General features: G+C 34.5%; 1 protein-coding gene across 4 annotated transcripts in view; it reads right to left on the bottom strand.

Annotated features, from left to right (window-relative positions):
- Window positions 1-16,136, bottom strand: part of LCORL (ligand dependent nuclear receptor corepressor like) — a 164,662-nt gene that overhangs the window by 9,928 nt on the left and 138,598 nt on the right. For 3 of the 4 annotated variants that reach the window (XM_018049322.1, XM_018049324.1, XM_018049323.1), the window contains one exon: window positions 9,611-14,415. The exons of the other annotated variant lie outside the window; for it this stretch is intronic. In XM_018049322.1, coding sequence (XP_017904811.1) covers window positions 9,611-14,415 — 4,805 coding nt within the window. The remainder of the gene's footprint in view (window positions 1-9,610; window positions 14,416-16,136) is intronic. 4 annotated transcript variants of the gene reach the window in all.

Raw genomic sequence — 16,136 nt, forward strand, 5'->3', positions numbered from 1 at the left:
TGCTTTTGAACTGTGGTGCTGGAGAAGACTCTAGAGAGTCCCTTGGACAGCAAGAAGATCAAACCAGTCAATCCTAAAGGGAAATCAATCCTGAATATTCATTGGAAGGACTGATACTGAAGCTGAAGCTCCAATACTTTGGTCACCTTATGCAAAGAGCCAACACATTAGAAAAGACCCTGATGCTGGGAAAGACTGAAGGCAGGAACAGAAGGGGATGACGGAAGACAAGATGGTTGGATGGCATCACTGACTCGATGGACATGGGTTTGAGCAAGCTCTGGGAGATGGTGAAGAACAGGGAAGCCTGGTGTGCTGCACTCCATGGGGTTTGCAAAGAGTCAGACATGACTGAACATCAACAACAATACTCCAATAGGACTGATGTTCCTATAGAGAAGGAGACACCAAAGAATGGGAGAGTGTCCTGCAAGCCAGGAAGAGAGCTCTCACCAGAAACAGAACCCTCCAGATCTTAGACTTTGCAGTCTCCAGAACTGTGAGACAATAAATCTCTATTGTTTAAGTCATGCAGTCCATGTTGTTTTGTTATGGCAGCCTGAGCAGAGTAACATACTCTCTCTTTTTGAAACTCAGTACTGGTTTTCCTCTGCCTCTTCCTGTCAATTCAAGTAGTCATCCCACTCTACCTGGCTAATGCATGTTGCTACTTCTCAAGTTTGAGTCCCAGGCTTTCCTTTCTTTTTTCATACTGTCAGCTCTCATCCATATTCAGTTTCAGTTATCAATGATATTCTAGCTATCTCAATTTTTCTGAGTACTCAACCTAAAGTGGCTTTACAAAAAAATCTCCTTGTATCACCTAATTTCATAACACAGATTTTACCACTGTCTTATGTTTTCTGTTTTACACCCTCCCAATAAAATACAAGCTTGAAGGAAGTATAAATCCCTGTTGGTCTTGCTCAGTATATTATTTTCATCACCTAGCATATTGCAGCTGGATAAATAATTGTTAAAAAATGAATCTGGGTTATTTTTTTCTAACCATGATGAGGTAACAAGATGAATCTGCCCTCTCACTTTATAAACAGCACACTAAATACATGAAATAATGTTTCTAAGATAAAGGATGACAGAAGTACAGATGACAGTGATTCCTGAAAAAAGGGATATAAAAGGTGGTAAGTCCTAAAATTTGCTATGGTTTACTGCTTAGAGAGTTTCCAGACTGCAATAAAGGAGGAACCCAAACAGAGCTTGGGAATCTTCCTGAAAAGGGAAGACAGAGTTTAGATGTAGAAGAGTCCAAGGTGACTAGACTCCCTGCAAGTCTGCAGATCGATACTGATCAGACATAAATGTTTCCCAAGGCTGTGAAAAAGACCATTGAGAAGGACCAGATGGAAAATACCTAGAGGCCATATAGGACTGGATATGACTGGTGTTGCCACCAAAAAATGGAACGTCCTCCTAGAACTTGGGTAAGTAGAGTCCCCAGATAGGTGCTGGTGTTGCCTGACTGGTGGAGTAAAATCAGCCACTGAAAGGACATAAATATGGTTTCTGAGAACCTGCGTGGTCTACCCTTGACTTACTCTTCAATGTTCACGGGACATCATGCTCCTCCTTCTCTCGTTTGACTCAAGACACACCAGTTACCTCTTATCTAACTCCACGAGGAATACCAAGCCTCATGTTTTTTTCATAGTCACTTCTTTCTTCCTGGAAAGTCATGCCTCCCCTCCCCATTCTCTGCTGCTTGGCCTAGTTGATGACTTCTCATTCTTCACAGCTCAGTTCAATGGACACTTTTTCAGAGAAGTCTTCCTTTACTTTGCTGACTTGATAAGATCTCCGTATAAGGAATAATCATAGTACCACCTACAAATTAAGAACTTGTAAAATTTGTATAATTTTTCTCAAATGTCTGCCTCTCCAAACAAAGCTGACCATGAATGGAGTGACATCTGGTTTTGTCCCCCATCACGTTCCATATGACTACCATACTGCCTGGAACACAGGAGACAAAAATTTTTGAAAGAATAAATTAATGGTGTCTATAGATACTGGCTTCTAAAGTCTAGCATTCTATACATTTATATTACACACAAAGAAGCAAACAAATGAATTTTCCAGGTTGCCTAGAAATGGAATTGGAGGGGAAAAAAATGAAGCCAAGGTCTTGCTTAAAATTAACAAAAACAAGGAAGAAAAAACATGGCAGGATGAAATCATTCAGATACCTGCTCTGCTCTTTTTTGTTGTTGTTGTTCAACAATAGGTGAATTCAGTAGGCTGTTTATTATGATAATCACAGACTACTCAGCTCACTATAGGAAAAATGAGGAGAAAAATATGATAGCCAGGAGGGCTGAACTAAAAAATTTGAATTACTAAATGAATAGAGAAGATAAAAGGGGAGAAGAGAACATGTGAGGCAGGAATTTAAGGTGTGAAGCACTGAAATAAATCTCTAACAGGTCATAGCACCTGGTTAAGGAAGAGAAGGGTGACCCTTGAACCACTTACCTCAGATAGACAAAGCAGGTCTGGAGGCTGCAGGGAGAGAATGAAGATTTACAAAACAGAACAAAACTGGCACTGATGGCTCCCCCAGCACTACTCTGCTGGATACAGACAGGTCTTGTCCCAGGGAGATAAAACAAAATAAAATAACTACAAGTCAGAAATGTACTGGATTGCGTGGCAAGAGGAAGTGGACAATAGGGAGGGAGTGGATAGGTTTTGGGAAAGAACTGGATATAATAATCTTAATTTACTAAAAACAAAAAGAAAAGACAATAAATTTTTTTTCTAGTCACATCATATCAAAATTCTACCAATAAAAATGGGTCAGCCAACTTTTTCTGCAAAGGGTCAGGATATTTTAGGCTTTGTGGGCTTTAGGATCTCTGTTGCAACTACTCAATTCAGCTTTTGCAGCATAAAACAGCAATAGACAAAACACATAAGTGAATGATCACGGCAATGGTCCAATTAAAACTACTTACAAGGCAGGCTGGGGGCCAGACACTTCAATTTGGAAAGTTAATCTGGTTTGAAAATAGTGTTGTACTTCATATCCATTAATAGGGTGAATCAACCAAATTATCTTTCTTCAAGTTTTACTAATTATGTTGTTAAAATGAAAAAACAACTTGAAATATTTTTTGCTAAGTTCCCTGAGTTACTTTGTAACTGTATCTAACAGTGCCCAGTAGATCAAAAGAAAAATATACAATATTTGTTGAACAAATGGAATAGTTTTCCATGAAAGATATGGGGCAATTAGTAAAGTAGAATATTCTGTAATGGTTGACAAAGCAATGAGATATAAGATATGCGAGAGAAATTCCAGGAAAAAAGAGATAAGGAATTACCAATGTAGCTGTTTTATAACGCAATATTACTATATTAAAACTCTTTAAAACGTTAACTCTTCTCTTTAGTCAGTCTCTATGAAAATTACAATAATGGGGAAAATATTTAATTGTAAACAGAATGCATTTTATTAAAGCCTTTTTTATTTCATTAGAATGCTTTAAATTACTGGGTCACAGTTTTAATATTTTTACTGATGACACTGGCAAGTAACAAGACGGTAATATAAAGCTCATGTAAAAAAGAACAGGTCGATATATTTATTATTTTTTACATTAAAATATGTCTTTTTTATCCAGTTCTGACCAAATTAAGAGTGTGGTTTAATTAAGACTCAAGGGGACTCTGATCTCGTATGCTTTCCTAAACTCGTAAGGTATTTTCTTATGATTTTTAATACAGAGAGGCAAGCCACCTGAACTGACTGCTATTTCCTTTCTTGATTCATTATGAAATAAAATCTGTACAAAAATAAATCAGACTTATCAAAATGTGATTATTTTGGCCTGAATGTTATTTACTAGAGTCATCTTTTCATGGTGAATCTTAGTAAAGCACTTACAACTTAATTTTGATTACTTTAACAATCTATGTACAAGAGCAAGTCTAGTACATAAATTAACGTACATAATTATAGTCACTGCATTCTTTCTGGTAGCATCACAGTAAGTACAGAGAAAGCCTAGCAGGAAACTCTGTAGAGCAGTGTTTCCAACACTATGCTCCGGGGCCTCCCAGGTGGCACTAGTGGCACCTGCCAATGCAGGAGGTTTAAGAGACACTGGTTTGATCCCGGGGTCAGGAAAATCCCCTGGAGAAGGAAATGGCAACCCATCCCAGTATTCATGCCTGGAGAATCCCATGGACAGACGAACCATGGGGTTGCAAAGACTGAAGCGACTTAGCATGCAAACTATGTTCTATGGGACATAAAGTTTGGAGAACGTGTTTTAACATACTAATGGGGCTCTATGATTCAGTAAGCACAAGAAAGATAACTGAGCATTTCACAACGTTACTGGACTACAGAACACTTTGAACACAGAACATCTTGGTGGACCAGCTTTTCCTGGAATGTAACTTTGGAATGCTTGTGTAGCAAACCACATTAAAGTGACTGAATCATCTGGAAACATTTTTCTATCAAAATGAAATTCAGAAAATCATCTCCTCTAGTACTTCATAATTTCCATTAGGTAACATGATGCTGAATGTTACATGAAGTAACTCTAAATTTTATTTTTAACTGTTAAAGGATATTCTGTGTTGAGGTTGCCTCAACCATACAAATTTAAAAGAATATCTTGAGTTAGGACTCAGAAAAATATGGTAAAATGTTCATTAGCAGGACCACAGAAGGATGCACGGTTAGTTTCAGTTTTAGGTAGTTAAAAGAGTATACCATTAATTTCAAATCACCCATCACTTCCATATCTCAGTGAAAACCAGAATTCTGAGTGGAAATATATATATAGTCATTTTTGAGGACAGATGACAAAACCAGAGAAACTGACAAACTGAACTATTTTCAGTCATCTCAGAATCCAATTGAAAGTGTAAACCTGAGTTTTGAATTTTTATGGAAAACTTTAACATTTTAGGAAAAATAATATGAGGATAGTAGCTTTAAGTACATACTAGGTTATTCTGGCCTGAAATTTCAGAGGTCTCCAAAGTCCATTTATTATATCCAGCTGTGTATCAATTAGGGAAAGGTACACATTTGCTTTCGGAACTCAAACAACACTGACATTAAAGAGTCTATGTTATTATTTTCAGTAGTCACACATAATTTTAGACCATTATCACCACAAAAATCGTCTCTTACAACTGGTCCTTCACACACCCCATTCTGCCCTCTCTTCTAATCTATATTGTGTGCAGCTATTAGAAAAAGACTTCTTAGAAGTAGTTTGATCATGTAATATATCACAACTCAAAGAATAAATTCTTAGTTTGATCTCTTTTCCTTCTGTTACATCCACTTGGTGAACACAGTTACTATTAAGTATAATGGCCCATCTTTCTCCCAAGCTTTACATTCTGGCAACTGAGATAAAAATCACAAGCTGTTCAATCCTGTTACTTATTGAGACAGTATTTCAAACATTATCCAGAGCTCAATACTTACCATAAAACTCTTAGATTACCTCTTGATTCATAGAAAATAGTCTACTATCCTAAACATTCTCCCCATAAATTATAAACTTTAGGAGGATTTGGATCCGCCTAAAAATCACTCCCACTAGTCTCATGTTTTCGGCTTCCCAGGTGGCACTAATGGTAAAAGAACCTGCCTGCAATGCAGGAGACGTAATTGATGAGGCCTTTCTCCCTGGGTGGGGAAGATCCCCTGGAGGAGGGCATGGCAACCCACTCCAGTATTCTCGCCTGGAGAATGCCATGGACAGAGGAGACTGGCGGGCTGTGGCCCAGACTGCCGCAGAGTTGGACATGGCTGGAGCAACTTGGCATGCCCACATGCATTCTCATGTCTTAGGAGAGAAAGGACTCTTCTGGCCAAAACCAATCTCTCTAATGATTCTCATGATACCCCACTATCAAGTCAGGGGCTTCACTCCATTTCCCCTGTTTGCCATCTCATTTTTCTACTTTAGTCTTTCATTTTCCAGTGGTTTCTTCCCATTGGCATCTAAACATCCTTCAACTGGGCTTCCTCTCACTACTTCCCTATTTCCTCACCAATCTGCCATTTACATTTTTCTGTGCTAATTTTCTTCATTTCTTTTTCCTGCATTTACTCAATCATAAGAGTTCTGACTCTAAAATAACCTCTTGTGCTACACAGAAGATTTCAAGACCTAACTGACCTCTTATTAACACTTTACACTGTTGTTTTTTCCCCTTCTTAAAACACATTTCCTGTCACCATTCTCTGCTGGCTTTCCTCTTCTCTCCTGGTTACTCTCACTAGTCTCCTTTTGTACACATCTTTTATTTTCTCCTATCTCTGGGGCTCTGAGACCCTATGTTCTTCACATTTCACACTGAACAGTCTCTTCCACTCTCAGGGCTTCAACTATTTGCTGGCCCCCAAATCTTTATCTCTAGTTGAGACCTCTCTCCTGAGCAAAAACTCATAACTCATCCTAATTATCTTTTCTTGGATACCCCACTAGATATCTCTAACTTTATATGTCTAAAACTGAACACCTAGAGTGATATTACAATCACCTACCCAGATGTCCAAGCCAAAAACCTGATGTTAAACTTTATTCTTCTGTTCTCTAAGACTGATTCTACTTCATGGATGTCTCTCAAATATGTCATTCTTCCCCAATACTGCCACTATCAGGGCTCCAGATTTTTTTTTTTTTTTCATTAACTGATGCTGACCTCAGAATTTGTGCTATGCCTCCATCAGCAGCTTTATCTTTTGCCATTTTTTCAACTACCCCCTGCCCCTTCCTAAATTCCTATTTTGTGTCTTAGCTATATGAACTAAATTAATGAGTGTTCCAGACAACCCTGCTCTCTTCAGTCAACCACATTTTCCCCATGCAATTTGCTTCTGCCTGAAATACTCCGGACTTCTAATACTTTGTCATTCTTCAAATTCCAGCTTAGAAGCAAGTATCCTTGTGTAATTCTCTGACCCTGGGTTCAATTTCCCTATGTGCTCCTACAGTCCATCTCTCTCTCCCATCATAGCACTCATCTTTCCATGAATTGCCTATTCACTATCCTGCATAAGATGGTAAGCTCCAGAGTACAAAACATGACTTTTACCATTCTATCCTCTTAAAACATATAATATCTCACTTAAAACATAAAATACACTCTATATTTTGAATAAATAAGCAATATAGATCTTATTTTCTTACTTAGATGGAAAAAAGCTTTTTGAATCTTCTATCGTGCCTAAGAGCATATTGTAGGCATTCATTAAGTATTTGTTAAAACAAGAATACAATAGAATTGCACTTCTTCTTCTTCCTTTCCATGTTTACAATTGATATAAGCAATACAAATGTCATCAAGTATAAGTTTTCAAATTTCTGTGTACTAAACTATATCTGTATGGTTAATCTTGAAAAGTTTAAAAACAAGACATTTGTAAGTAAAAGCAAAACTCTTCACCAACAGAAATATTCCATTAATTCATTATTACATTGCCAAATGAATTTTCCTAGAAAAGTCCTATTGTTAAAAGTCTCAAACTTCCAGTTACTATGTATTCAATGAAGAAGAAAAACACATATAAAATAATGAATTTTAGTGTCATTTCCAAAAAGGCAAAAAGAAAATGAGTATCAAGAATAATGATTAAAAAAAACAACACCTTAAGAAACATTTAAAAATCAGATAATATAACAAATATTGCTATAAATACAACTTTATAAAAATAATGTCCTTGTTGATTGAGTGGGAAAAAAAAGAATGTTAAAACAAAGAAGGAAAGTTATCAGTAAAATTATAAAACTTTGAGCAGAACAGGAACTACTACTATGAATTTTTAAAATGAGAAAAGGTGAAAAACAACTCCTATTATGATACTAAAGTTTTTTTAAATGTTACAAAAGGATCTGAAATTAATTTGAAAAAGTAACAATTAGGCATCTTCCATCTTATTTTTCTAGGGTGATATCATATTTAGTGAGATGAAGAATCATATTAAAATGCACTTACATTTATACCTGAGAAAGATACAATGGTTAAGCTGGAAGTAACAAAATACAGTTTTGTTGAGAAATGACAATACAAACTATCTTTAGTATGAAATGAGGATGGTGTAAAGAATTAAAAATGAAACATTACACTTTATTCTCCATTCATGGCAATCTTTTAAAAATATGTGAATGTATTTTTAGGTGAATTATAAGCTCTTTTGAAAAAAATAACTATTAGACTTATTCCCTCTTTTTTCCTGACATACTATTTGTTGTGTTATTTTTAGTTACCCTTAGGCCAAGGAACAAAGGACGTTACTTTTAGATTTGATACATTTTTAATAATGGAGACTCTAATTTGACCATCTTTAAAATTTAAATTATTTGTTAAAAATTTTAATCACTGCATGTGAGATATACTGAAATAAGTATTATAAAAGTTATTCAGTTAAGTAATTGAATTTTGGGGTTCATAATAATCTAACCTATTAAAACGAGTTTAATTACTGCTTTTAATGTTTCAATTTAAGACCTGAAAATGTTTTTTATCTTTTAAAAAAGTTTTTAAAAAACATAATAAAAATTAAGCCACTAATACCTCTCGGGCCACTCAAAAGACTCCCCTAAAATATACAATGTAACAATGCAACATATGATAAAATATCCTTAAATATCCAAATGCAACCCAGTAACCCTGCATTCCTTCACTCTTTCATGTCAGGAAAGAAATCAACAAACACTGTCACACTCTTACATATCCTAAATTGTCTAGCACCTATTAAGAAGAGAATTGGAACTGGTTATGATGGCAACTAGTGTTTACATCCCATTTTTGCTAGGTTCAAGGGGTAACGGTCTCCCTGAGGCACCAATGTCAGGTTAGAATAACTGAGTAAAGCTCATAATTACTTGCTGATTCTGAATTTAACATTATCTTAAAATTACCTGTATATGATTTTCTCCTTTGGTAGGTGATGCATTATCTCTACAAAGAAATCTTCATCTTTATATCCATGGAATCAATGTCACATATGAAAAAACTATTTAATAAGTTGCTGACGTATTGGAAAAAAATCTTGACACTTTTAAATAAATAGACTCTAAAAGTGGTTCCCAAAGCAGTATCAAAGGGCCTAACAACTTAATGGTGAATGCGAGATTGATACTCTAGGATTATTATATATGTTACAGTCTTCATCAAGTTAACCATGAGATAGTTTTTACTTTCCAGATGGTCTCAAAGTTACTAATTTATCATTAGACAATAAATATATATTAGCTTGTAGTGTAGTAGTAAATTTTTAGATAGCTACTAGGGCATATTGGGCATACTGTTCTCTATATTTTATATTAGATCAGATGCAAAAGAAGACAGTATTTACATTAATATTTTAGAAGCTTTCTATGTCTCAAATATACTTTTCTTGAAATCCTGGACATATTTAGATGTGGGGAAGTGCACTGGGACATTTAGCAGCACCTAATTTTATGAGTTTCATACTAGGTGCCAAGAAATTAGATTGTCCAAATATTTTAGAAACAAAACTAAATCAACTGTTCCTTTTCTATCCATCATCTGATATTTCACTCAAGGCACCTACAATGAAACTAAAATTAAGTAGAGAAAAACTTACCTAGTTGGTATTTTGAATAATAGTTTGCCATTTGTCCACTGTTGCAAGACTGTCGTTTATGTCTTTTTGTTGACATTTCTGTGGTCTTCCACGGTGGTCTTTTTCTTTTGTTCAATTTGCTAAGAACTTCACAATTATCAGAAGGATTCTTGTCATAGTTAACACATTTATTTAATTTACTATTTTCAAGTTGGGCAGGAAACTTATCGCTTGAAGGACTGTTTGCTTTAGCATTTTCTATTTCTTTAGATTGCTTTTTAAAAGAATTTTGCCTAGCAGACTGGGATCTTAAGGTAAAGCGCTTTGATTCTTCTATGTGAGTTTGATGATTACTTCCACAGTTAACAGATTCAGGAGAGTAAATGATGGTATTTAACTTAAAAGTATTTCTGTGTTCAAGATAGTTGATCTTCCTCAAAAATATTCTACAGTCTTTCAAGGTTTTTGACCTCCAATTATTTGAACATACATTTCCTAGTCTTGGTCCCTTTTCAAAATCTTTTTGGCTGCAGTTTGTTCCATTCTCCTTTGCTTCTGAGTTAAATTTATTCTCTAAACTAGCATGTGTTTTGAAATCAGACATGGCCAACCTCTGTTGCAAAAAGTTATCTCTGATCTCAGGTGGGAAAATAAACTGATTATCTACTGTGTTTTTTCCTTGGAGTGGGACGTCAGTATTTGTTACTCCCTCAGTCTTACTCAAAAGTTGGTTCTGGCAAAAAAATCTCAAGTTCCTCCTCTTAGATATCCAAGCACCTGTCCCATGGCTGTGCAGCTTTCCCTCTCTTCTCCACCTTTCATGATGCAACCTCTTAAACTCAGTTCTTTTAAATCTAGTTAGTGTTAAATTACTTTTCACATTTAAGAGTGGGGAGCTAACCATTTTATGCAGTATATGCAACTTCCCTGCTGACTTTGAAGGTGAAGATAGTGCAAATTTTTTAAAGTGCTTTCTGAAAGGGCTGGTATTAAAATCAGAATATTTGGTCCCTAATTTAATTTCTCTGGTGTTTATTACTTCCAAAGGGTTTCGTGCATTTGCTTTTCTAACTAATGAAAGAGACTGTGTTTCTGTTGTTTGCATAAACCAGGTACAGAGTTCATTCAAATCATACTTTTTCTGAAAAAGCATTTTTACCGGTGAAACCTCAAGTTCTAAAAGACAGGTCTCCAAAGGACTTGCTATTTTGAAGTTATCATTTTCAATGGGTTCTCTTTTTCTATGAACAGAATTTTCAGCTTCATCTCCACTCACAGGCACCCAAGCATTTGTTATTTGTTCAAATCTATTGTTTAATTCCTCTAATAAGGAATCGTTTGAAGTAGAAGCAGCCCACCACCTGAGCAAAGGGTTTGATGAAATTATAGGGTCCAAGGATACTTCAGAAATGGGTATTAATTTATCTTCCAAATGCTTTTTTGCATTCCTTGAATTTCTAGCTCCTGGGGTACCTTTGGAAGCTATTTTAATCCTTGACTGCTTATGTTTGTCCTCCTGACTTTTACCTTTCTGCAAATGGAGCTTATATGACTTATGGAGCAGGGAATTTCTATAAATAAGTGAACTAGAAGATGCTAATGAATGTAAGAAATGCAGAGATGGTTTTCGATCCCTAATGGAATGTCTCAAAGGTACAGCAGCAACCATACTTTTCGATTCATTCTTGAATTTGTCAGCTTCAGTGTGCCTTGTATCCATGGTGCACTGGTGATTTTCTTCAGGCAGATTTTTCTGGAATATATTCTCTTGTTCTAAAGGAGGTAAGCAGCTGCTAATACTCACTTCTCTCTCCTGAGGTGAAATTCTATTGATAGTCACAGATATGCCAGAGATTTTCACTTTTGCAGGTCTACCAGGCTTCCTAATTATTGCCAAAGGCTTCTGATTCGGTCGAATAATATTCTTGGAAGGTTGAGGTATCACAGGCTTGTTCTTGAAAGGTCTAACATATTCAAAGCCAGACCCCAAGATTTCACTTTCAGTAGTCAAACTTGAAATAGCACTTATTCTTTCACCCAAGTCAGTGTCATATTCTCTAATATTTCTGAGACTATTATATTCTGTTGGAAAACCAGTAACAGTATTTTTAAAAGATATACAGTTGCTTTTGTTTATGCTTCCTTCAGAAACATGCCTTTTAGTTCTTCTTGACCTTCCATAAATAACAGTTACTGTAATACTCTTCTGATGTATACCTTCTTTTACTTCTGATATGAGAGACTCTGGGCTTTTCTTTTCAGCACTAATGGACTCATTTTGGCAAATGGCGATGTCTGTTTGGTCAGTTTTAGGTTTCGGTGGTCTTCCAATTGGTCGCTTTATCTGTTTCACAACCTGGGGACCTATTTTTTTAGGTCTACCTGGTTTTCTTTTAAAAGATGAATCAATCATACTGCTTGAATACTCTTTAGGTAACTCTTGTGGCTTATCATTCTTTGTATCATCTGTAAACACTGCAGAGGATTCTGCAGTTTCTTTTGCACAATTAAATTTGTTTAGTTCTTTTTGGAAAGTGTCACTATCATTAAGATTAGAACTATAATTTGCAGAGTTAGCATTTGGGATAGTCTCATTTGTTTCTTTTCTATTTTCAGTTACTTGAGTTGGTTGCTTTTCAGAAGAAAAATCACGATTTGATTCGGAATTACCAACTGAAGTTAAAGTATATTTGACTCCTTCACTGCTTTTAACCTCAGATAAAAACATGAGTTTAATAGGACTAGAATAGGTGGCAAAAGAAGAGCTTTCAATGGCTTCATATTTTGTTGGTACATTTTCAACACTGGAAATCAAGCTACTTGTGTTTAAAGCAGACTTTTTCTGGTTAAGTCGTTTCCTATTCAAATCTATTGTAGGTATATGATTGGTTTTAATATTGGTGGATGCTACTATGGATTTTGATAAACTTTTCTCTTTACATGTCATTCTACTTACAGTCAGAGTCATATTTCTACCAGCAGGTTGATCTTTACCATCAACTTCTATCAATTTCTTGGATGCTTTATACCCTTCTGATAATGACTGACTATCCCAAGACTTTTTGGCCATATTTATTGTATCTTCCAAATGTTCCACAACAACTTGTAAATTAGAATTCATTGCAATTTTGTTTAAATCTATACTATGTGAGCTTTCAACCTGAATATTTTTTACTTCATCTTTTCCTTTGGTAGAGTCAGAAACTTTTTTGGCCTTAGGGGATTTTTTGAAAACATAATTATTTGTCACATATATAGAATACCACCCTGGTGGTACAATATTTCGTTTGGTTCTGCTCAAAAGTCCAGGGATATCACTTTTCAAAGGAGTTTGAGTATTCTCTAATTTTGGATTCTCTTTATGATTTTGCAAAAACTTTTTCCTAGCCACAGATATCTCCTGTGATCTCCTTATGTTCATTTTCTCAGAAGCTGTTTTAAAGCTTTCTGAAAATGCATCAAAAGCCAAGTTAGTTTCTAAATTATTTAGAGGTAGTTTCAATGACTGTAATCCATAATCTGGTAAAAATGATGTTTCCACATGATTATTATCTTGCAGGCTTTTAGAATTCTGTAAAGAAGGTCTTTGGCAATGATAGAATTGCTCTTTGTCTGCTGAAAAGAGTTCATCATTGCGCAAAAACTTCCTTGGATTTTTTTCGGTGTATTTTTTTCTCATAAAGTTTTCATCAAGACTAGCAAGTTCTCTTTTTATCTGTAATGACTGCCTTCTGAACATGGGTGAGTCAGGAGAGCTGTGCATTGCAAATAAGGTTTCTTGACGCTTTCGAAATCTTGTCTGAATAATTTTATTTTCTATCTTTTTATCATGTTGACTCAGCAATTCCATAAAACTGTAATCACTGGCCTTTGCATTATGCAAAAGAGAGGTTATTAAATCTCTCAATTTTAAATCATTATCTGTATTGCAATCACTGCTAGATAATTTTATAAGGTTTGTCATATCTATTGTTTCTATTGACTTTAATTTTTCATTAATACGATCCATTAAATCTTGAAAAATTATAGTAGTTTCACCCTTTTCATGATTTGTAGTACAATTATTGCTGTCTTCTAAGAGCAAAGAATCAGAGTTACTGGATTTTTTAGTTTTAGGCATTTTACCTTCATGACCATCTTCATCATTGCTTATTTCTGCTGGTGTCAGAGATGGAGGCTGGTTAATATTTGTTTCAAGTCTATTATTTTCTAAGGCTGAACACTCCGAGATGACATCTTTCAATTTTTCAAATCCTTCAGCTTGCACAGGTGATAATGGTGGGGGTGAGGGACTTCGAGATCTATAAACATCTTGAAGATTTACCGAAACATCACATATTTCCCTTGATGAACGAGGACTCTGAAAGCCTGATTTTGTGGAATGAATGTCTGCTAACAGTCCAGAACAGAACCTGTGAGAATTGTAACTGTCTGCAATTCCTCTATTCACTACCTTCTTAATGTGTTCAATAGTTACAGTTTGACAAGATAAACAATGTAAATCTTTAATACAGACTGGCAGAGGCACAAAACCAGGGCTTTGTCTTTCATGGTGTAAACACCCTCCTTCTGCCAGCCTATATTCACAGCTACAGAACAAACCATCTACATCATCTTCAATTAGGGGATTCTGAGACTCTGAAGACACAGTATAGGATGAATTACAACAGCAAAGAGAAGCAGCATTCTGCTCTTGGACTAGAAATTTCAACATAGCCAAAACTTGTTCCTGGTGATGTATGCACAAAGATTCCAAAACTTTGCTTAATGCTGATTTTCCTTTTTCCATTTTAGTAGCTTCCTCTGATTTTGCATCAACAGTTGAACTAAAAATAAAAATCAAACAAAAAATGAATTACAGCAAAAATACTAATATCATAAGGAATTTTAATTTTAACAGAGCTTGAAATAGATATTTTGATATTGCTGGACTCCTAATTCCTATGGAGAGCTGTGAAAGTGATATATTGATTATTGTTTACCAAAAATATAATGAAGCACTTATGATAATTTCCTATGACAAAATATAAGTCAAAGCAAAACCCTATGTTTGGTGTAATATAACGGCTGCTACTGATAGATATAGTTATATTTACAGATTGCTAATGTTTAGTGCTTTGGCTATATTAAGAATATTTAATGGAAAGTGCTTCAGAAGGAGTTAAAATTTTTGTAAAGTAGACATTTTATAAGTTATTTGGTAGTTATCAGTCCATATTAGTACAAATAAGGTAAATAAGATGTAGGAGAAAATCTTTCTTTTAATAACTTTATTTAAAAAATGATAAAATATTTTTCAAGGTAGTGAAAATAAAATTACTAATAAAAAGTTTTGTATAGTCAAAAGGAAAGTTAAGGGATTTAGATTTCATATAAATAACAGGCATTTTAACCTAGTAATAAAATAAAAATTTAAGCTATTTTAAAATATAATCTATTTTTAATTTATTTTAAATACTAAATTAATTATATCAAAACTAAAGGCATTACTTACCTAATTATTTAATTTCAAATGCTGGAAAATATCCCACTGCAGAAACTAACATAAATCTAATGGAAACTAAAACCCAGGATTACTTAGCAACCAATGTATAAGTCTATATATTAAAAAAAAAATCTTTCTAATCCAATACCAGCAGCAAGAAGAATAAAATATATTAAAAGAATTCTGTTTCAGAAAAGTATCTATTTAAATTAAACATATCACCAAACTCTGTACATGAAAACAGCCTCCCACTTGTGATTTCTTATATTTGTTGTTGTTAGTTACTGGTTTGTATAAATTTTATTTAGGGTTGGAACTGAAATGTGCTGACTATGAACTGTGATAGAAGACTGTATATTGTTTAAATAAAGGGTTATTATGTTCACCAATATTAAAAATTAAATAATTTTTAAAATGAAAGTGAAACTGATTTTAAAAAGTTCCTCCCTAAAACCAGTTTAAACTGTTTCACAGATAAGTAGGCAATATGTTATCTACATTTTATAAAATTTCTGTTGAGTAGCAAAAACATCAAAGCAAATGTTTCAGATTAGATAAAAATTCTTCTAGAAAAAAGATAATTTTACTAGATTCAACCAATGTTTTGCTAGTAAAACTAGCATGGGATTTAACATAAAGAAGTTACCGAACAGAGAGAAGAGATGAAATTACAATAAAAAATTTTAAGTCTACTGTCATCTCTAGACAGATGAAGACAGGACATGACCTCGGTATCCCTTCCCTTTGGAAAATAATTTTTTGTAAATTTTTCATGGTTAGAGTATAAAATGATTGAACTGACTCCAAAGATTCACTACTGTATAACTCAGAAAACATATATAGAGAATAAAGGCACAGGTAAATGTTAACTATCAATAAGAGGGTATAAGTGGTATTATATTCTTTCCCAGTAAATAAAAAACTAAAATTTTCACACAAGCAAAAGAAAATCCCAAAAGTTCTGACAGATCCATTTCCAACACGTTTGTTTAAAAGTTATATTATGGCCTATTAAACGTATCTGTGACTAAAGAGAGATTTTACATGCTTCTCATAAAAATA

This window comes from Capra hircus, chromosome 6, assembly GCF_001704415.2.
Source record: "Capra hircus breed San Clemente chromosome 6, ASM170441v1, whole genome shotgun sequence".
NCBI lineage: Eukaryota > Metazoa > Chordata > Mammalia > Artiodactyla > Bovidae > Capra > Capra hircus.